Genomic DNA, 22,051 nt, shown 5'->3' with positions numbered 1-22,051 from the left:
CCCCTCAGTTACAACCTGAGTTTGATGGATTTTAGCAAGTCTTAATAGGGCGGCTGTACTGTATCTTCTTTATTCCCTCAAGCAACTCATGTTTAACCCTCAGCATATTTAGCACCTCCTGGGTTTCTAAAGATCTTACCTGCATGCAATCCACAGTGCCAGTCCAGGTGGACTTGCTGCGAAGCTGACTGGATCGCCAGATGGGCATGTGGATATATGAAATGACCTTTGCCCTGGCAGCACTGATGATAAGAAAGCCTGGCGTTTCACAGCCTTTTACTATCACCTGACTGTTGTGAAGTTCAACTGCAAGGAAGAGATAACCAACATGAAAACATAGCCAGTGATATAAGTGGTTAGGAAGGGTTGCTGTTGGGTTTTAGACTAAAAAAATTAGCATCAGCACAAGGGCATAATTTAAAGCAAATGGCCCTTCACTTGGAAGATGCTGCAGATGGAATTTGGGACTGGTCTGCTAGAGACTATAATGTCAAGCAAACATATGTAAAACAGTAAAGGTCCCACACAGACTACAAGGGCAGCAACCATCATTCACAACATGTGGAGCTTCACTCTACCGCTTCCTGTCTTTGCTTTTTTTCCCTCATAAATCAGGTACCCATTTATGTGTGCACACACACACACAAGCCAAAAAAAAGTCACACTGAAGACTTACTCAGCCAGCTAGTGGAGAGGATGTTGATTGGTCGACAGGCTTTGACCCCATGCAACAGCTCCATGTTAGTATTAGAAGTCTGCATCAGCAAAACAAAAACCAGACAATGACACTACCTCCAGTACCAACAAAAATACCTTTTATTTTAATTTTTTAATTTAATTTTAATTTAATAAATTAATTTTTTTGTTTCTGTTTGCTTATTAGCTGCAGAACAAATGATAACTAATCACCTCATCTGTGAAGGCAACAGATTTGCTGTCAGATTCTGACATCAGCTTCAAAAGCATGGAGTGGGCGTGGCCAGTCTGCAGTTTGCTGAGTGGACTTGGTGATGTTGGGTCAGAGCTGGACTCATTTTCTGGACTGTTCAGGGAGAACGAGCGGTTTTTCTGAAATGTTACCACACAGTCGGTATCAGCTCCTGAATATAGACAATTCACTGCAGGAGTCATGCCAGGTAAGTCATTTACTACTCTTTTCATAAACTAGTTTTTAATATGTTTTCAAGTTTTGCACTCTCCAATAAAGAAAGTTTATCCTTAAGTTCTTTGGTAAAGATAATATACCATTTGCATTCTTCTATCAAAGCAATTTAATATGTTGTCTTTAGCAAAAGACATTTATTGTTCGTGCATAAAAGAAGCAATTTATTTAACAGTTTTTATAACTGGAGATTTTAAATAATGGGACTTTATGACCTGTGTTCTTAATAAAGACAATTCGTGACCAGTCGATTTCTGTGCAGTTTATCCCTTCAAGATCATGAGGCACAGCTGGTGCCAGGCAAAATCACAAGGTCCTATATATGTTCACACCACAATAAAAGCAGTCATGAAAATCTTCATATTTATTTTCACCATGCAAAGCTGTGCAGATATTATCCTGAAATGTAGCTCACCATTGCATTGCTCTGAGCATTGTCCACCTTGAACCCTTTCAGGACTTCAGAAGACAAGTTCCGTCGAAGTGCTTGTGCTTTCATGTAGCTGTCATAAAGTCCCAACACTACTGCACGGTTGGCCTCATTCCAGGCTCCACGCATCTCGTGAATAGCTATACTGTGTCTTGGGGTCTTGTGGGCCTAAGTTTAATAATAACTGTTCATTTCACAAAACTTTATCTTGGAAACAACAGGTCAAAAGAAGACTGTTTTCTAGAGTGTGGTGTCCAGTTTCTAATATAATCTATATTAATTACACCATGTTTATTTTTTTGTACAATGTATTATGTAATTATGAATATAAAATTTGCAGTAGAAAAATTGAGAGATGGTTTTTAACCACTTTGGTCAATTTTTTTAAACTCTACTTTTATTTTAAGTTCAGCGTAGATATGTGGGAACTTTGGCTTTGAAAGTTAGCTTCTGAAACGATTATTATTCCTCCTGATAGTTTACACTGGGTATAGATTTGTAATTTCCAACAGAATGATCTCCCTTATCATGACAAAGACGCTGTGCAATGTTGATCCTCATTATTGTTCTGAGTACATGGCATACCTGCTAAACCTGCCATTTAAAATCTTGCCAATTACAATGAGGCAAAAATGACTGTCACTAGCCATTACATCAATGTGTTGTGCCTTTTTTATTCCAATATGTCAGCAGAGAAGCACAGGCATTCCCTTAGGCTGAACTGCTGTTCCAGCATCCCATCTCCGAACACTGTTTAGCAAACCTTTTTAAACATAACTTTTACAAAAAGTCTTGCTCTCTTTAACTATTTTCTGTGTAGTTTCTGTGATATTTTGTCCAAAATTTAGCATTTCTAATTAAATAGTTTTTATCATGATGGTATTATTTATTATTTTAGACCAACTGAGCTGTAAGCCATTCTTAAGGAGCTAAGAAGTAGCTGAAACTTCTACACCAATGCAACCATAAAGCCAAGACTAAAACCTCACAATAAAGTCACAATAATTTACCTGTTCTGGGTCAATTTCTATCCCTGGTTTAGCTTTACGGCTGTCAGCTCTTTGGTAGGAGATCCTAAGATTAAAAAAGTGTCAATCCATGGACAAAAATAATTCTTGGAACTTAAACCAGATTCTAGTGGTGGCAGCATATTGTTTAGTGGAAGTAGTTTTCACAGTTCTCAAAAAATTTGTTCTTTAAGGAACAGTCTCTTGCTTTTAGTTGTAGACAATACTATCACACATTTGGTTTTCATTTGTACATTTACTCATTGTGAAAAAAAGAGTATTTTCTGAAACAATCTGCAAAACCTGCATTACTTTGCTCATGACACAAATTACCTGAGTATGAGTACAAGCAATGACACATATACACTGAGGCATGTGCACATGCGCACTAACCTTCTCAAACATAATTTGACTTACTTTAAGACACTGAGAAAAAAGCTTCGATCAACTGGCACTCCTGAAGATGAACTGGACTGTAAAGCAAAAATTAATAAATGAAAACTAGATTTCACTGTCCCATCGTGGCACCTACCCAAGTATGATTTTGTAAGCAGCAAATTATTACTGCTTTGCAATCAAAAAGTAAAAACTAAAAACCCCTAAACAGAATCTTCACAAACTTTAATTGTTGAACTTCAAGTAGCCTAGCTGAATTTAGTACAATAGGTATGTAACCATTTGTTCATGTTATAGATAATGTTTGAAGAGAATAGTACTACCTCTCTGCAAGAATAGTGTGTGAGAGTGGAAAGAGTTTACATGCCTCATTTGGTCTGGACTCTTGACACAAGAAGATCTGGGTTGTTCCCAAACAGCAGTTCAGATATTTAATGCTCCAATCAGCACGAGGACGATGAAGCAAGCCATCTTCAATAGGAACCAGTGTCAGGCGATTGCACATTCGCAAAGCAAAAGAGTCTGCAACCAGTTCTGCTCCATGTTTTTTTGCATTGGACATCCAGTGACAAATGATAAAGCGGTGGAAGTCAACAGAAATGCGGATCTTTCTGCAAGACAAGTTGTCAGTTGCCAAGATGCTTTAGTTAAACATTTTATGGTCATGACACCAGAACACACACACATATATGTGACCACACACACTTTGCAAATACAACTCCAGATACTGGAGGTTAAATGCTATACACATGATAACAAAAACATCAACAATGTCACTTGCTGGGACGGTTCCTCTATAAAGACTTCTACATTGTACTACATGTACCTCTGAGATTTAAAACCACCTCACATAATTATTTATTATTTACAAGACAGGGAATTAATATTTATTAGTATTTTAAAAAAATCAAATGAAACTTGAAAAGTGTTCCCACCTGTAATGCCTGGTAAGCTGAGGTTTGCGTACAGAAGTAATTCCAAACAGATTTCCACGACGTACTGGTCGGGTTACACTAAACATGCATTGCTGAAATTGAAGGGAAATAATCTTTAAAAACTTCCCACAAAACCACACACACTATTTGTCTCTTTCCCTGCAGCGTAAAGGTCAGCTCAATAAAATCTCAAACTTAAAACTTCCTTCCATGTATTCTTAGTTTCCATGCAAAGATCCTAAACTGATTGTAAAATGTTAATAGCCATCCTGCTCTGGTTTCTATATTTTTTTTTTAACCTTGATTTTTTCCAAGAAACGTAGAGAGCTAGCATAGAACTCAGGAGCTGATGGAACATCACTGGCATTTGCTGGTACGGGCTTTGTCTTCAGGCTGAGATCTAGGTTCAGATGTTGAGATCGAAAGGCACGAAATGAGTCATGCTCCTGCAAAACACCATCAAAACAGATCTTTTGTGGCTCAAAAAATTAAAAAGCAACACAGCTGCTGTCTAAACTGATAGCATGCTCATAATCTAGGATGACTAAAGTCTGATCCCACTGAAAAATAAATCAATAAAGCTCTATGAAACAACAGAAACTTAGAAATGAGGTCTATGAACCTGCTCTGTATTGCACCATGAAAGCTACAGCAAGTAGTGAGATCAACTTAAGATGATAGCAACTTAATATGGTAAGCTTTCAAAATTCAAACACCTTATATAAACAGTAAGCTTGAGAACATACTTCTCCCCTCAGTATGGATGCATGTAACCCTTATTTAAATTATTTTTGCTTACACCCAATGCTTATCGCTGCTTCCTTCTGATGAGATTTTTTCTTGTTAACAGAAAGGTATTTTCAAATAAATTGTAAATGATGTAAAATTTTTATCATTGGGTTTGATCATCACGTATGATAATTATCCCCTGTACCGCATAGGCTATTTGAGAAGTGGATAGCTGAATAGTTCAAATACTGGCATCCAAACACAATAATAATAAAAGTTAATTTATATATCACTTTACACCACAATTAAAGGCAGGCTCAAAGTGCTTGACAAAAAAAAACCCAAAAAACATACAGGCATTAATAATGAACAATATTTGTGATGGTAGGAAGTAAAATATCTAAGCACTCAAAAAAGAAGGCTTGTGGGTATTGGATCTAACTGACAAGTTGTTAGGTTGGATTTCAGAATAATTGCCTTTATATTGGCGTCAGATACTGGTCGAAATTTGGTCAGAGAGAATTCCAGAAGAATATCACAAGAGATGCTGTCATGCACCAATTTCGAGTCCAAGGATGATCAAATGTCCAAAATCTTGTTAGCAAAATAATCACAAAACACTTGTGACAGCTGTGAAGCAGGATAGGCAGTGGGCAGCAGCACTGCTTGCTAGTTCCAGTCATTTGATTGCAGATGTTGAAAACTGTCTTGGAGGAAGTGCAATTACTTACTTCAGCCTGAAGATATGATGTTTTGGCCTTGTTAACACATTTTGCAATGCTTTGCTTCGCTGCATTATAAGTCTATTGGTGGATGGTGAGTCCAGTCTTCTGCCAAACACAGCTCGCCGCCAAGTACGTTTCAGGTCACAAAGCATCACGCTAACACTCACAAACTAGTTTCAAAGAGATGCACATCCATGTAGCACAGCAAACATTTCAAAGTCAATTCAGCTGTTTAATGGGTCCCTGACTTCACAGATGGCTAGGGAAGCTAATGTAGAAAAGGAGAGGAGACTGACAATGCCCTCACAAAAGTTGGCGCCAAGATAACTGAGGGATCTGACACCTTGCTCCACAATGACCAAAATATCCCGAGACTAACTTTCCCTCCTGGAGGTCATTACATTCAGTAAATCACATTACAGCACTCTTTCATCCTCACCTCTAGGGAGAAGTCAGGCACTTTATCTGGTGCACATGGCATGACAGAGTGATGGTCGTTTGCATCTCCAAGGCACAGCCATTCCAGACCTACACTGTATGTCGAATAAAGTTATGCACATCATTTGTACATGAACATTATTCCTGCAATCTTTGGATCAATGAAGATCTATCTCTACAGTTAAGCAAAAATAAAAATCCCATTTGTGGTGGTAACATTTCTGTCGAGTAATAAGATGATATGACTATCCTTCTCTAGTTACCTCAAATCCTGCTGTCCACTCCTGATTGGTCAGGTAGGAGCCAAGACAACAAAATAAACCAACTCACCCTGTTTTCTTTCCTGACTGGCTAGTGTGTACACCTCTCCAGTTTTTCGATGAAACTGTGAAAAAGACCTCTAGTGGAAAGCAGAACTAAGTGCCATGTTAACTGGTAAGTACTCAAATTATTTCTTCTTTTGTTATATACCAGATGACAATATTACATGGAGAATAAATAACATGTGAAGGGAGTGGTTGCCTTCACATGAAGTTATGGGCTAGTGTACGTCTTGTGTGGTGTCTGACAGCACCGTTCTGCCACTGATAGAGAACCTGTCTTGAAAACCTCCTGATGCAATTTGTCCCTTACCACCTGCACCACACTCATCAGACCAGGAGTAGCAAACATCATACAGTGAGTGCAAATAGCATGGCAGGTGAAAGAGACAGTGAACAAGAGGCTGCCACTGGAGAGATGTACTCACAGGCATGAAAGAATAGGGGTGGGACGGGCGAGGTTGTTGGTGGATTTTGTATTTTCTCCATTCATTGGTCATCTCTGACCAATCAAAAGTGGACAGCCGGAACTGAAGTAGCTAGAGGATGATGTGGTCATTTCATCTGGTAAAATGTCAGAGAAAAAGAAATTGTGAAGCTGCTCTGGAACAGTAAACAATGCTCACCAAAACCGGAGATTTGGGAGATGAAGCAGCTTGCTTTCATTGTATTTGGAAGCTGTTCGAAGAGAAATGTCCAAGTCTCCTTTCAAAACAAATTGGCCTGCAAGGAAAGATGGCATAAATTTTGTTTTCAAATGGGAAAATATGGCCCTCATCCATGACCCCTGACCCCAAAACCATTGTGCTTCGATTCTCCCTCAACCAACAAGACTTGAACAGACTCTTTCACACTTGATCAAGCAATGATTTCATCATCTTCTAGCTCATCCATGACCTAGGACACAAGAGCGTTTGCCTTGGCCATTAAAACTACTAAACTTTATACTCCCCATCATCCATAATAAAATAATCCCTTAAGATAACTAATCAATGCCACAATTCTTGTCGCATATGCCAAAATACAAATTCTCACCATTAGTCCAGTCCAGCACAAGATGTGACCACGTCCAGTCCATCAGCTCAGTATTATTGTATGGATCCAGTGAAGCATGATACAGCCAACTATTGCGTTCCACAGCCATGGTGAGTCGACCATGAAGAAGCAAACGCATCTTATCCCAAAAAGGGAGAGGTTTGCTGGGGTCGACTGATGGCCTGCTGATGAGATCCATAGACAGGTTGAAAAGCGCCACAGCCGGTTCCCAACATACACCATAGGCCAGAGTTAACGATGTGACGTCTGACAAGAGAAGAAGAAAATATTCTAGTTAAGTAATCACAATACAATCATATCTGAGCTTCTTCTTCAAAAAGCATACGAAGTTATGTTATCTGTGGTTTATTTAAGAAAAATCTTTTCTGCTATGAATTTCAGTAAGCAGCTGAACCTGCTTCTTTTACAGGTACATCTTTCAGATAAACCCTTTATCAAGGTCAAATCAAAATTTATATTATTTTTTTTAACAAAAATACACTCCTTACAAATTGCACTAAACATTCTTAAGTGCTTACCCACAGTGATTTTGCTTGTGTTCTCATAAACCACTCAACAACTTTAACATTAACATACTATTTTAACTGCATTAAAAAACGGAGAAAAATATGAAGAAATCAGTAAGAAAAACTTAAGTATATAAAAAGTGCTTGATATCAATCATCCCAAACAAAAATCTTTATTTAAAAAGTCCTGAATGACAACAGTCCCCCAAAAACGATATCTTAAATAAAAGCTGCCTGAAAGCAGTTCTCCCCAAAATAGACTTTTTACACACAATGCTAAGATACATTCACAAAATCGATATCTCATTTCCCCAAAAAAAACATGATCAGCAAAAAACTTTGTTTAAAAAAAAAAATAAAATAAGTTTTTTTAAAATCTTACAAACTCTAAGGACTAGGTCTGAGTTTTTTGTTTTTTTTTAATTCAAAAAGAAGGAACAGACCACTGCTGAAATCATGGAAAAATTTCAAAGCTGGCAGGTTCCTTTCCACTTGCATGTTGCCCCACGGTGAGTCAAGTTCAAGTGTGCATGTTCGCTTGGCTGTCAACAGAGCCAGTTTAGTCAAGGATTAAAATGCAACTGGCATAAAAGCTCCTTTGTTAAATATACATGCACAGTTCACTCATCTGCTGCTAATCTTGCATACCAAAGCCTACAAGACAGTGGTGATGATACACAAGCACAAACTTTAGGACACCATGCATCTTACAGAAAGTGGTTAACATAAAAAAGGTATCATGCTTTCTTACATTAAAAAAAAAAACAAAACAGCTTTGATAGAAAACGTTAGTCTGAGTAGGAAGTAGAGACAGCACACAAGATTGTCCTTAAACACTCAAGACCTATGATGTTACCTCTCCTGGTGCCCTCTCGCTCAGCTCCAACAAGTCGCCCCCACATATGCATATTGGTGATGTCAATCATGGGTTGTGGAAAATCACGAAGTGATACAGACCAGTGTTTTACACTAAACTTGATAGACCGACACCATAATGTTACAAAATCCATGTCATCTGTGGGTCCTGGGCTGCAAAACAAGCCACAACTTTTTAAAAAAAAATTTAAAATAAGTTTTCATATGAAATAACATCTAACTTTCAAGGACTTGTAACTGCCTATAATACTTTTCAAATTTATCATTTTGTTATAGAAAGGTAAACCAGTCAAAAAATCTAATAGGTTTTGCCAAATATATGCTGAAGGTTTTATCTACATTAGAAAATGAAATAGATTTTGGCAAAGATAAGCTGAAGTTTTATCCACATAAGAAACTTTGCTAAAGTTTCTAAATATCAAATTATTAGACCTCCAATGATTATAAGGGAAAAAATGTCCACACACCAACTACCAGAGCTCCAAGAGAAGTAACATATTTTAGTGTGCGCCTGTAATCTTTAAAAACAATGACATTCTATCTACCTGTCCCTGTCTATCTCTTTCATAACTTTAATGACATTTTCTCGACCATGGTAGGATATATCTGCCAAGGCCACAATTTCAAGGTCTTCCATCAGCCATGTTAGAAGCTGCTTTCTGATTGGTCCATTGCTGTACAGCTGGCGGGAACGTTGAATGTAGATCTCTGAACTCTTCTTGTACAGCGAAGCATAGAGTTCTTCTCTTTTGGAAACTACAACATGAAAAAAGCAGATCATTTTTCTATCATTGTAACATGTCTCATAAGATTAAGTAATTCTCAAAGAGGACATATGGCATTTAATCTGCTCTATTCATCAGTAATTCATGGTCAAAAGCAATTTATGCATCTCAACCTGGAACCCCCCATCCACCCACCCCGGGTAATCTGCTGGTCCCAAGTATGGATGAAGGAGGAGAGTTGGGCGTGGGGCTAGCAACCCCATCCTGTAAAACAACCCCTGCTATAGAAACCACAAATACAACACAAGCACAATCAGAGCCTTCCCCATGACTCATGTCAGCCAGGTTCAACTACAAAGGAAGAAACTGCCATCATCCAGTGCTATGCACCTATCAACACAGCTAAAGAAGAGAAAAAGGAAGACTTTTACAACTCCCTACAAGTGCTGGTTGATCAAGCTCCAAAACGAGACCTAAAGATCATAATGGGCGACATGAAGGCCAAACTTGGAAATGACACCACAAAGAACACATAATGAGAAAACACGGTGTGGACAACTGCAATGAAAATGGTGAGCTGCTCAGACACTCAGACACAATACAAGCATGACAGATATAGAGCCAATCACCAACCAGGGATATTTTTAGTCCTCAGGAGTTGCTCCAGTTTGGTGTCCATCACTTCTGTTCTCTTCTTACTTTCCATCACTTCATCCTTCAGAAGCTGTAAAGATTTTTCCAGTATGACATTTACAATACCAAAAGCACTAACATCGTCATCTTCGTCACACCTTGCAGTCAAGGTGTTTTTGGAACCACAGCACAAAGACACCATGTTCATCAGTTATATTTCTCTTCTTCTTGACTATTATCACTCAATTTTCAGAATAAGACATTTTTCGAACAAAAACTCTAAAGGTAGATTGTTATGTTTCAATGCAGATAAGTAAATAAGCACTTGAGAATGTTTAGTACATATCTCTCTGTACGTAAATGGAAATGTATCCTGCATGCAAGTGTAAACCTGCTTGAAGACATTAGCATGCGAATGTAATGCCACAAAATGCATTTAATTTGCTGGAATGGGTGTTAGCATGCACATGCAGAAAAATTCATTTTTGCCATGAGATGATCTTTAACCAATACTGTATCAAGAATGAGAACTAACTTTTCTCAACCAAACTGACAAACAGAACATCACTCACCTCATAATTCAGACCAATCTTCACTTCAAAAGGATCATCGCATACCTCAATGGACAACATCTGGAAAAACAAAACATCTTTTTTTTTCATAATTCAACAACAATGCAAGAACAATGCCAATGGCAGAAAATATAAACATTTGCTTCTTACATCACAGAGCACCTTTTAGAGCCTCACTATCTCAACTGTTAAATATTTATAATTCAGATTATTATTCTTCTATCTCCCAAAACTGCCCTCTAAAATAATGTTAACTACTCATGCTGCTGCAAGATACAAAAAACAAAAGTTTAGATTATAACTACCTTGGCCTTGATCTTAATGTCAGGTGGAAGGGGGCTGTCCACAGTGAATGGCTTCTTTTTGATCTTGTGGACAAGTTTCAGCCACTTGACAGTGTTCATGATCTGAATAGTGAACATCAGGCAACAATGAATGGAATCACTATCACTACCATTTCTAGAGAGTAGGAGCCATGTGCACTGTATGCCATTAAGTAACAGCTGCAAACTAGTATGAACAATGAACAAATCTTTATTTATGAGGGTAACAGAGCAAGCAAAAGTTATACTTTTTTTTACACCTAGCCTTCAGACTAATTAGTAGAAATAAAAACATTACATAAATTCAAAACAAGGTAATAAAAACAGAGCAATTATGATATATACAAACATGATGCTGATATCTGAATTGATAGGTTTTGTTTTATTACTGGTTAGGACAATAGCAACAGGTGGTACAATGTTAACTTTGTTGGTATGATTAAGCTGGGTAGGATGCCTCTGTAGGTAATCAACGGGTTTAGAAAAAGTGTTGTAAGAGTCCCACTTTGAAATTGTACAGACTGGATGCTGTTCTATGGAGACTAGAGGGAAGGTTGTTCCAAAGAACACTACCAGTATATTTTAGGCTTGTCTTGGGGATATTAAGTTTAATGAACCCTCTTATCATTTTGATGGAGAGAAATCTAAGGAGCATTTTGCTTGTAAGTATTTTAAAGATGAGCATAATTTTGTTAAATTTTAGTCTGGTTAGTAATAGCAGGACCTATAAAGATAGGAAATTGTGAAGCTGTATTTTTTTTATTTGAGCAATACTAACAAGAGGCCTTACAGTAGCACTACTAGCCGAGTCCCAAAGGGTGGAAGCGTAGTCAATGGTTAACTGAATATAGGCTATGTAGAACAGTTTCCGAGAGTGAGGATTTAGAAAGTGTTTAATTCTTGAGAGGAGAACGGTTTTCTGTGCTATAGTTTTGCTTATGTCTAGGATATGATGGAACCATGACAAACTGTTGTCAAAAGTAACATCTAACAATTAGCCAGACAGACCATAAACTATAAAGAGAAATTAATATAAGCTGACTGCTACGCAACTAGCGCCTAAGCAATGTGCTGTGCAACTGATCCTAAGACTATGTTTGCATGATCAAGGTAAGAACATACATATCCTCACTCAAGCACAAGAAAGTGGTTGTCTACCTATATAGCATAGCCTGGGACTACAAAATGGCATAAATACACTGACCCCAAAGGAAACAGAAAACGCACTGCTATAGTAACAAAATAGTTGGAAGTTTTTCGTGAAATTTAAACGTGGCTGCAGCTTGATGTTGCCTTTTGTAACTTCAAACTTAAATTGTGATTCTTCATGTTCTAACGTAAAAATTCTTCAGTACAGACTTTGTGACAATCTCACCTCTTCATAGCAAGCTGCAAAGTTGTACTTGTAAGGGAAAATGATATCAAAACTCTCACAGGACAATCCCCTGAAAGATCATTCAGTGTAAAAAATCTAGGCATTAAAAGAATCTAGAAAAAAAATAATCTATTCAATTTCTACATCCTTGACTAAGCTTGTGAACTACTACAATAGCTTTTTCTTACAAATACAGTGGTACCTCGACATACGAGTTTAATTCGTTCCGTAACCTTACTCGTATGTCAAATTGCTCGTATCTCAAAACAATTTTCCCCATTGAAATTGATTGAAATGCCATTAATCCGTTCCAGCTCCCAAAACAGCACCTCAGTTGTTTTTGTTAAGTGTTTTTGAATAAGAAAAATGTATTTACAAGAAGAAACCTTTATTTATGAATAACAAATACATATTCTATAAAAACATATCAAATTCTTTGTTTGTGGAAGTGTGTGGGATCTGCTTCAGCAAATCACCGTAAATCGCTCGTGCCTTCTCACACATGATGCTTTGTGTTAAGGTTCCTCCTTGAAGCTGCTTCTCTGTCACCCAGACAGTCAATAGTTTCTCCATCTTTTCATGGAGAGAAGTCCGGAGCTTAGAAATTATTGTAACGCCCCTAGCTGGCGTTGTACCCTTTATCAACTCCTGTTTAAGCTCAGAACATATCATTGATGTGCTACACCCGTACATCCTCGCCAAGTCAATTACTCGCACACCTTGCTCATGTTTTTCTACGATTTCGCGCTTTAATTCAATAGACATCTTCTTCTTCTTCGGACCCATGGTTACAAAAATAAATGTGATAATGTTTTGTAAATGTACAAAAAGCAAAAAAACCCGAACCCAACTTATCAAAAATGCTTCGAAAACGAGGGAAACAAGCACACAGACTGAGGTCTAGTCTGAGGTGGGAGAAACTGTTAGACGCTGCACACGACCCCAACATCCGCCCCGCATGTTGGGGTCGTGTGCAGCGGTGCAGTGTGTGTTTCCTCGTATCTCAAATCTTGCTCTTATCTCGAAGCAAAATATCGCTCACTCGGCGGCTCGTATCTCAAAACACTCGTATGTCAGGGCACTCGTATGTCGAGGTACCACTGTATTTGGCATCTATTTTATTCTTTTTTCTCTTTTTTAACACAAATATTCCATTACATTTCCAATGAACCTTTTCTGAAGAAGTAAATTTCATTTTATATGACTAACAATTCATGTTTGGAAAAAAAAAAGTAGCCTCAGACAAAAGTACAAAGAGTTACTCTCTACTTTGCAAGTCTTCACAAACCTACAAAGAACTAGAGATCAAACATTGGCAAGCAGATATCAGGTTTGAATAAAACATTGCCATAAAGGCAGCAATAATGGTTTACATACCAGCCTCTGTTGACTGACTGACTCAGGTTTTCAAAACCTTCTCTCTCATGCTGTAGGTGACCAAAGGAAAGTGTCTCCAACTGAAATGCCTGCAACATATATGTTCGTTACAGGCAAAACTGCTTTGAGTACACTTTCTTCCTTGACAATTAATCAATCAATGCATATGATTGTGACACTGTTGTATTTAAATAACAACAGACACACATATGGTTCACAGAGGCAACCAACCATTAGCTTGCCTTAAAATCTGTAGGTGGAAGGACAAAGTGCAGATAAGCACCTCAACTAACAACAGTGACACACCTAAGCACCATAACTATCAACAATGACACTCCTAAGGTTGTGTTATTTGTCCAAAGGAAAAACCAAAAGATATCTTTTTAAATTCTCAACCAAACACACCCTTCACATTGGACAATGTTTTATCTAACAAGAGAATTTGGTGAGGCTGTATGAAACAAGGTGAACAAGAGACATAATGCTAGGCATAAAGGTTATGTAACGGTTATCCCCTCAATCTTTTCAGGTCATTGGGGAGAGAGGTGTCACTTTTCTCAAGGCCAGCATTATGTGAGGGCAGTGCTATTCTCCTCTCCCTCACTTCCCCAACCCGCTGTAGAATCATGTATCTTTTCACAACTGTTGAGTCAACTGGAAGAAGCTTGTTGCAACAAACGGATATTAAAGTGGCACACTCTTACCACAAAGCTATCTGCTTCCCTTTACCTTTACCAAACTTCTGAAACTTACTAGTTATTCCTTTCAAGCAAGCATTCAACAGACAGGAAAATCAGTTAGCTGGAACATTTTATGTTTATGCTTTCCAAAATGTTCAAAGAGCACTATACTCAACAACGCTTGTAATATGTGCAGAATTTTAAGATTAATCTCACTTGCACTGACAAGATGTTGTTCCCATCACATTTGACAGTAAAGTTGCGCACTTCCATGACAATATCTGGCAACGTTGCTGTGACCAGAAGACTGTGTGTGTGTAACGATAACCTGCAGAATCAGTCCAGTCGAAAGTGCACTCATATCATTCTGTGCCGGCAAGCATGCAAACATCTCAATAAACAAAAGTGTATACATCTCAATAATTAAAAGGACATGCTTCACTTTATGCTTCCAAGTTGATTTTCATTTGTTGTTGAGCAATATTAGTACTCAGTTTCTTAGTCTGAGTAATTTATTATAGAAATATAAGGTATGTCAAAAAATAATAACAAACAAAACACCAGTAAAAGATATTTAGTTAACATTCATATGAGAATAATGCTGTCATTTAAAGCAAAAACAGGCATTTATGCAATATTCCTACTCTATCTTCCAAACAAGTAAATTTTTCTCCTGAAAACATATTTTTTCACAATTAAATTTTATAAATTCTATAACAGGATTTTGAACCATCAATTATCTGACATAATTAGAAATGTTTTAGAGTACAAGTGACTAAAAGTGGGGTGTTTGATTACTGTAACTGAAACAAGAGAGGAGCAAACACTCAATCACTATCAACAAAAATAAGAATTCTACCCCTACCCTACATTCTAACCTGTGGTTCCTCGACAGCTGAGCAGACAAGTGAATGTCTGCATGAACAAGAACATTGATTGTGAAATGTCTTTGATGCTCGGTTGCTGACATCTTTTTTGGTGCACTAATCCCAAGCTTATCTGTAAAACCAGAGAAAAAGATACAGAGTCCAAGACTCAAAGGTACAAGCTTTAACAAAGCTACACTTGAACACAAAATATTAAAATAAAACCAGCATCCCAATCTGTCATGGTAATTTAGTTACAATGGTGTAGTGAAAAATGCCATATTTAAAAAAAAAAACAATTTCAGTTACAGAATAGTGAATGAATATAAACATGAACATGTATAAAAGTAACAGCTCTTTAAATCAATGTTCTGTCCTCATCGTGTTAGACTCACAAGAAACCCTTACCCTTTTGAGATGGGTGTGCTTTGTCTACCACAGCCACCATATTCTGCACTCCTTGCAGTACACACATATGGGCACTCATTGTCCATTTGAACGTTAACTCTTGCAGAATATGGATTCGCAACTCCTGCAACAATGCCATAATCATGCAAGTACAAGTGGAAAATGGTTCAATAGGGAGGGTTAACAGCCTTCTTTATTCTGTTCATCATATTTTGCTATCCACCTGTTTCCAAAAGAATGGGGTAAAAATCTTTATGAAACCAAGTTATATGGAGAGCTATAAATATCAGCCTAAAGGCAAATGATCTTTCTCAAAGTGAGACTTACATGGCATGCTGTATTCAATATAGACTTGCCCATCGTTCACCACGCATTTTTCTTCTCTTGTACTCATTCATGTTCAGATACATGCATAAGCATGGATGCACAAGCACGCAACACACACCACTGAAAAAAAAAATCCTGAATTTCTTGTTTTGATTGTTCTGTAACAATTTCTTGAGTCTCACCCTTTTGCCTTCTGTGTAACTGGCCTTGACTTCATGAATATGTAACACCGAAGAAGCTTCATTCACTCGATGCATAGACAGAGACTAAAATTTGGAAGAAAAAGATCTGTCACTAACAAAACACAACAAAAGATTCATCCCAACAAGTTTTCACTAAAACTGACACTTCATGCAAATCTTGAAAAATAAAAGACCAGCACCTATAAATATTTATCCACAATTTCTATGGCTTGCTCTATCTAAGCATGTTTTTATCATCAGTTCTCAGAATTTATATACACCACTTCTATGAGATGACATTAAAAGATTAGAAGACTGAGAAGTGCACACATATTTAGCATAATATCAAATAATTCAATCTTCTAAAAAAGCTGTTTATGTCAAAGTATAAACAAAAGTCCATCTGTGTTTCAAAAACCTAGGAAATCAGAAAAGAGAACACCACCTTGCCACTATACTTCAAGTACAAGATTCGGAAGACATCCAGGGAGAGTGAAGACTGGTAGGGCATATGCTGGACAGCAATGCTTTTCACATGAAGTAATGTGCATACTGTTACCAACAAAAAAATTCTCAACATCTTAATACAAATGCATAACAATGCAGGACAGCTTTTGCAGAATTTCTCAGAGAACTTAAAATTATTCAAATAGATTGATGTTATTAGATTCTTTCTAATATATATGCATGTTTATATATGTACAACAGCATTCACTTTCTTTTCCACCAAAAGTCAGCATGACATACACCCACATGCACACACCCACTCTCTTTCTTTCCATTTTTCCCCCACCACTACCTTTAAAACAAAATTAACAAATTATTTTCTCAATTCAGTGGCTACAATTCATGCTCTCATGCACAAGACTCTGAGCTGCATCATGAACAGTTGGCACATTTTTGTTTTAGCAAACAGTTGCACTGAAAAATGCATCATGCTGTGCAAGAACAAACGAATAAGTCCCTTCAGCGATAAATTTTCCCTTAATTACTTCCCTAACAACTACAATCAGGAGTTGTAGTTGAAAATATTTGAAAAACTGATAAGGCTACCACTAGACTGCATGCAGTTATTAACTGCTCACAGATTTATGCAACTTCAATCTAAAATGACAACATAAAGTTGCATTTGAATTCTTGAAGATATTCTAATAAAATATTTAATTATTTTTTTGTATTCCACTGGTGGATATTTATGATTTTAATTCCCCAAAAGAAACCTCTCCATTCCAGTTATTTAACATCATTCACCCTGTTTTTAGTGCAGATTTGTAGCTTTATGAGTTCAAAGAGAACATGATTTTGACCATGTCTAGAGAGCAATAAATTTCTGAAGGGGCACGGACAAGGCAAAAAAAAACAACTGTACAGCTCAAGCAGCATCTATGCCACGAATGTTTACTAGTAACACAGGCCTGATCTATGCTCACCTCCAGCACTATCACAGATGAACAAATTGATGTCGGAGACATCAAGCATGAGCGAGACATGCCACATAGGACTAGCAATATTAGACGGCAATGGCTTCCCCCTCTCCTCCTCTACCAGGTTTTGTTCCCTGGCCACCATCACCTGGTCGTTAGCTCCTGACTGCACACCTGATGACTCTAACAATAGTGTTCTGTCCAAAGTCGAGTTTAGAACAAGCGGTATGGATTCATTAAACTGGGATGCTGAGGATCGAGGGCGACTAACAGCAGTAATAAGCTGTGACAGAACTTCATATGTCTTTGTTGACCATTCTAAGCTGAGATTATTTTCCAAAGCTTCCATCCGCACTTCATGGCCAAGTTTCTGAACCTAAAGAGCACAAAGCATTTTATCTTATTAATCAAAATTCATAATTTATACAAAACAACTTATTGAAATTTTTGGAAAAAAGCAATTATCAAATTTTTAGTCATGTTATGGCAGAACATAACGTGTTTACACCCAAATAAGAATATTATCCATGTTGGTGATGATATTTAACAAAACATACACAGCAAATCATAAATTACCTTCAAAATAAGCAAAGCTAGATATAGGACATGATCCCAATGATGCACTGGGCTAATGACCTCCTCTTCTGGAATTTTAGCCTCCAGGTGGCAGCACCAAACAGTCTGTACCTCAATTTCCAAACTGATATCAAAGGCTGTAGCCAGTGTACTTGGGTTTTCAACTGATGAATTTAAAGAACTACAAAAAATTAGAGACTCTTCATGCTCATACATCACTCAATTTTGTTTTGGTACAGTTTGACATTCATACATGCACTACAATAAACATCATCAGTTCTCACCTCCTAGTGCAGCCTTCAGAGAAGCTGATATCCTGGCTTGCGAAAGCTGCAAATGCAAGCCTGTGCAGGCAGCTGAAGAGATGGCAGATGACAGTTGTGTCATGTCGAGAATGACATTGGTTTTTCGCTCATGTAGCCAAGCTAACCATGGAGAACTAGAATTAAAAGAAAAATAACATGAGGAACATTCGAGAAAGATGGAAAAACATGTCTGATGTTATCAAATCACTTTATCTCAAGCACCAAGAGATAATGCCCCGAACTCAATTACTGAAAATTGCCACTTTTCAAATCATGACCAAAAGAATTTAAACAGCTAGAAAAATATTAGTTATTAATAAACACTGAAAAATAATAAAAGTGCTTTGAAATAATAGGCTCCAGGTGGAAATTAGAGGCATCTTTAAATTTAGTGATTTGTTCCCTGAAAATATAGTGTCACAGAGGGTGACTTAAGGCTAACAGCCCACACAGTGATGGGGGCTGAATAACTAATCTCGGTTCTTTTTTAGACAATGGAACCAAAAAGGGGCAAGACAATTTAAATTAACTGTTGTGAGCCAGCGCTTCACTTCCCAAGGAGACACAGCAAGTGGAGGGACACTGCATGTAGGGGAGTGTACAAAACAACTCGCAAATGTGCAGGCATGCAGGTAAACGCGAGTGATTGTTACATATAACTGACATTGGATCATTTTAAATATGGAAGCAATAGTGTTTATTCTGTTCACTTTTGAGCCAAGACGCTTCAGACAAGTATTCTCCAGCAAAACTGTTAAAATATTGGTTGTCATCAACTACAATAGATGTAACAGTGTACCTTTTGATGAAAAGCTTTTCTGGTGATCTTTGCCTGACAACAGCAGGAGGGTTGTCCCTTTTAGAAACTCGCCAGAACACAGCTGACCAATACTGCACTTCTTCATGGTGATAATGGAAAAAACCATTGTAGATCTTCACTGTCATCTCAACAGTATCTCTTATAGACTGTTGGGAAAAACATGATTTAGTCTCAATCTTCATTTCCTTAATAAAAACAAAAGGTCTTTTCAATTTTAAAATTTGTGCCAGAAATTATCAATCGCTATAAGGAACATTTACACATTTCAAAATAAGCTTTCGTTAGTATACTACCAAACAAAAAACAACACATGATGATAAGCTCATAAATAGCCCATCTGAATTCATATAAGCTGTGGAAGGTTCTTTGGTCACAGATTCAGCTTCTGTATGGTTACAGTTTAATATCTGCATCACCTACTTGATAAACTCCCACATTTATGAAACCAACATGCAATTTAAAATATGTTGCATGGCTCAATTAAAATCTGGCAAATTACTGAACTTCACCATGAGGCAATGGGAAATATGTTCCCAGAATCAGCCCATCATATACATGCATTCGAATGCACTAACAGAAATTTCATCTTCAAGTCAAGTAATGACAAGGGAAAGTGAGATGACTGCTACTTATGGGAAAAGGATTAGCTGTGGGCTCTATATCTCCCACAGAAAACCTACACATTACAATGAGCCATCAGTCTCAAGAACCAAAGTTCAGGCTTGACCAGTGAAAGTTAAACAGTTATCCATTGAACAAGGGCAACAAAATCTCTTTGTGTGTGTGTGCACACAATGCATGTGCAGATGCTCAAGCATGAACTAATGTATTTTTCCAAATGCACAACAGTACAAAAAAATCTAGTCTTTAAACAAACAAATAAATCATGCATAAACTCAAGCTCTTTATAAGGGCACAATCAAATGAAGAAATAATGAGTTCATCATTTCCCATTTTTCAACAAACAAAAAAGCAATTTGACAACTTTAGCACCAGCAGCATTAATTCTGTCTGCTCTTTACATAACCACTACATGCAAAGATGATCACAGAAGATCTGGAGAATTCTGCTCTTTTTAATTTGCATCAATATCTTGACCAAGAAATGGAAAAATTTCCCTTTCTCCCTTGAATGATGAATGAAACAATGAATTGACAATGCAGAAAAAGAAGCCAGTCCAACATCCTAACACTTGAAAGATAAAATACATGTTGACTTTGAGGACTAGGCACCCAACAAGTGTTCTTTACAGTCTCAACAGCTAAATTTAGATCTCCCATGGGGGGAAAAAATTCCTGTTTATTTTTAACTTGCTTCAATTATATTAGGAAAACATCCTAAAGGTCTAAAAAAAATACTGCCCATTGCCTTTATGTTTTATGAATGACAGTGAAAACTGATCAACCAAAAGGCATTCATGATGTGAACAAACAGGCAAGAGTTTGATATGCTGTGACAGATGAAAAAAACTTGTGATTTTATCCTGAATTCTGATTTTAAGTGAAATGTTGATGAATATTGATTATGTCAGAGTTTGATTGGTTTTTTTTTAAAACAAAGCTGTCTTGCTGCATAGTGCAACCCTGTCTTTCACTTTCAGCAATCAGTTCCCTGTCCAAAGCAAACACTGATACAGAAGACACATGCCCATCAAATGAAATAGCAAATTTACACACCTACATGCTGACGCTACCAAAAATCCAGACTGCAGGACATCCAAAATGCAGCAGCACAAAACTGCAGGATTTGCAGAACATAACAGCACAGTAAGGTTCCTCATGCAAATCCACAACACCCCAATTTAAACCAAGCCTTCACTTGAAGAAACGCAACCAAAATGTTGCAATTCAACAAATCAATCCTGGTATCAAAAGATCAGGGGACAAAAGAGCAGCCAAAACAAAAAATAAAGAAAAAACGAAATAGCAAATACAAAGCTGTTGCTCAGATTTGAAAGCGTAACTGAAGCTGCAATTTGAGAGTGCACAGCATGCTTGTGTGCATGCTCTCACAAAAAAACTTACAGACAGTCCGAAAGACTGCATGAGATTTTGTAAACAGGCAACATTGTCTTCCACAATGGAGTTAAAAGAGCAGAATCTCTGCAGGGATAGAAAACACATTTTGGGAAAAAATATTCCATTTAAAAGGCTTTCTTCTAAAGTTTTCAGGTAATTCAATAGTTTTGGGGTTTTAAAGAAAAACAGTTTACCAAATCGTTATAATTACTATATATATAAATGAGATAAAAGTATTCTACAGCATCAGAAAGAACAGATCAACCACTGAAATGTTACACAAGGAATATTTCTAATCTACTCCCAAGAAATAAACTGTCAGGTAAAAAGCTCTACTTAATTTATTCAGAAGGTGTTGAAGCATTCAGATGCTACTTTTTGTTCAGTATTATGTCATTTCCTTATTAATTCATAAACTCTGGTTACTAACTATTGTCAACATGCAACTTCTGCACATGGTCTCTTTAGGTGGTATAATCAGCATCATGCAGTAAAGACCCATAAAGCAGTTTTTTTAACGTTTTCATTAAATGGGTGGAAGATAGAAAGTTTGGTAACATGCACTAGACTAACATCTTCTAATTCTGTTCAAAAGAAGACTTTATGAATGCTACTATTATTTTATTCTCAAAACATGTTGCAGCATGGAGCGAGACTGAAAAACTACTAACATGTAAGAATAGATTGACATGAAGTATTTCACCAAATATACATATTTTTTTTCTTTAATAATAACACACTTAATAGACACATAAAGCCAAAATCAGGGACATAAGTATACTTGCCTCTGTTTTTATTCTGATCTTACTAAGTTCTGCAAACTGTGCTTGGGGGGATTTTGTTAGGAATTCTGAAAGACA

General features: G+C 37.1%; 1 protein-coding gene across 4 annotated transcripts in view; it reads right to left on the bottom strand.

The window, feature by feature from the left end:
• LOC112561714 (protein KIAA0100-like) overlaps positions 1–22,051 on the bottom strand; it is a 56,396-nt gene that overhangs the window by 11,531 nt on the left and 22,814 nt on the right. For 3 of the 4 annotated variants that reach the window (XM_025234338.1, XM_025234339.1, XM_025234341.1), the window contains 31 exons: positions 21,977–22,041; positions 21,198–21,275; positions 19,153–19,319; positions 18,333–18,487; positions 18,049–18,212; positions 17,479–17,848; positions 16,494–16,600; positions 16,049–16,132; positions 15,540–15,663; positions 15,144–15,264; positions 14,482–14,593; positions 13,586–13,674; positions 12,209–12,278; positions 10,816–10,917; positions 10,511–10,570; positions 9,939–10,029; positions 9,126–9,336; positions 8,561–8,733; positions 8,148–8,246; positions 7,178–7,444; positions 6,769–6,865; positions 5,824–5,917; positions 4,230–4,376; positions 3,931–4,022; positions 3,363–3,606; positions 3,017–3,072; positions 2,603–2,666; positions 1,578–1,760; positions 910–1,068; positions 677–755; positions 140–306 (listed from right to left, as the gene is read on the bottom strand). In XM_025234338.1, the coding sequence (XP_025090123.1) occupies positions 140–306; positions 677–755; positions 910–1,068; positions 1,578–1,760; positions 2,603–2,666; positions 3,017–3,072; positions 3,363–3,606; positions 3,931–4,022; positions 4,230–4,376; positions 5,824–5,917; positions 6,769–6,865; positions 7,178–7,444; positions 8,148–8,246; positions 8,561–8,733; positions 9,126–9,336; positions 9,939–10,029; positions 10,511–10,570; positions 10,816–10,917; positions 12,209–12,278; positions 13,586–13,674; positions 14,482–14,593; positions 15,144–15,264; positions 15,540–15,663; positions 16,049–16,132; positions 16,494–16,600; positions 17,479–17,848; positions 18,049–18,212; positions 18,333–18,487; positions 19,153–19,319; positions 21,198–21,275; positions 21,977–22,041 (4,091 nt within the window). The remainder of the gene's footprint in view (positions 1–139; positions 307–676; positions 756–909; positions 1,069–1,577; positions 1,761–2,602; positions 2,667–3,016; positions 3,073–3,362; positions 3,607–3,930; positions 4,023–4,229; positions 4,377–5,823; positions 5,918–6,768; positions 6,866–7,177; positions 7,445–8,147; positions 8,247–8,560; positions 8,734–9,125; positions 9,337–9,938; positions 10,030–10,510; positions 10,571–10,815; positions 10,918–12,208; positions 12,279–13,585; positions 13,675–14,481; positions 14,594–15,143; positions 15,265–15,539; positions 15,664–16,048; positions 16,133–16,493; positions 16,601–17,478; positions 17,849–18,048; positions 18,213–18,332; positions 18,488–19,152; positions 19,320–21,197; positions 21,276–21,976; positions 22,042–22,051) is intronic. The other variant, XM_025234340.1, reaches the window with a different exon arrangement.

Source organism: Pomacea canaliculata, linkage group LG4, assembly GCF_003073045.1.
Source record: "Pomacea canaliculata isolate SZHN2017 linkage group LG4, ASM307304v1, whole genome shotgun sequence".
NCBI classification, from domain to species: Eukaryota; Metazoa; Mollusca; class Gastropoda; order Architaenioglossa; family Ampullariidae; genus Pomacea; species Pomacea canaliculata.
This window is presented reverse-complemented; position numbering and strand designations above follow the sequence as displayed.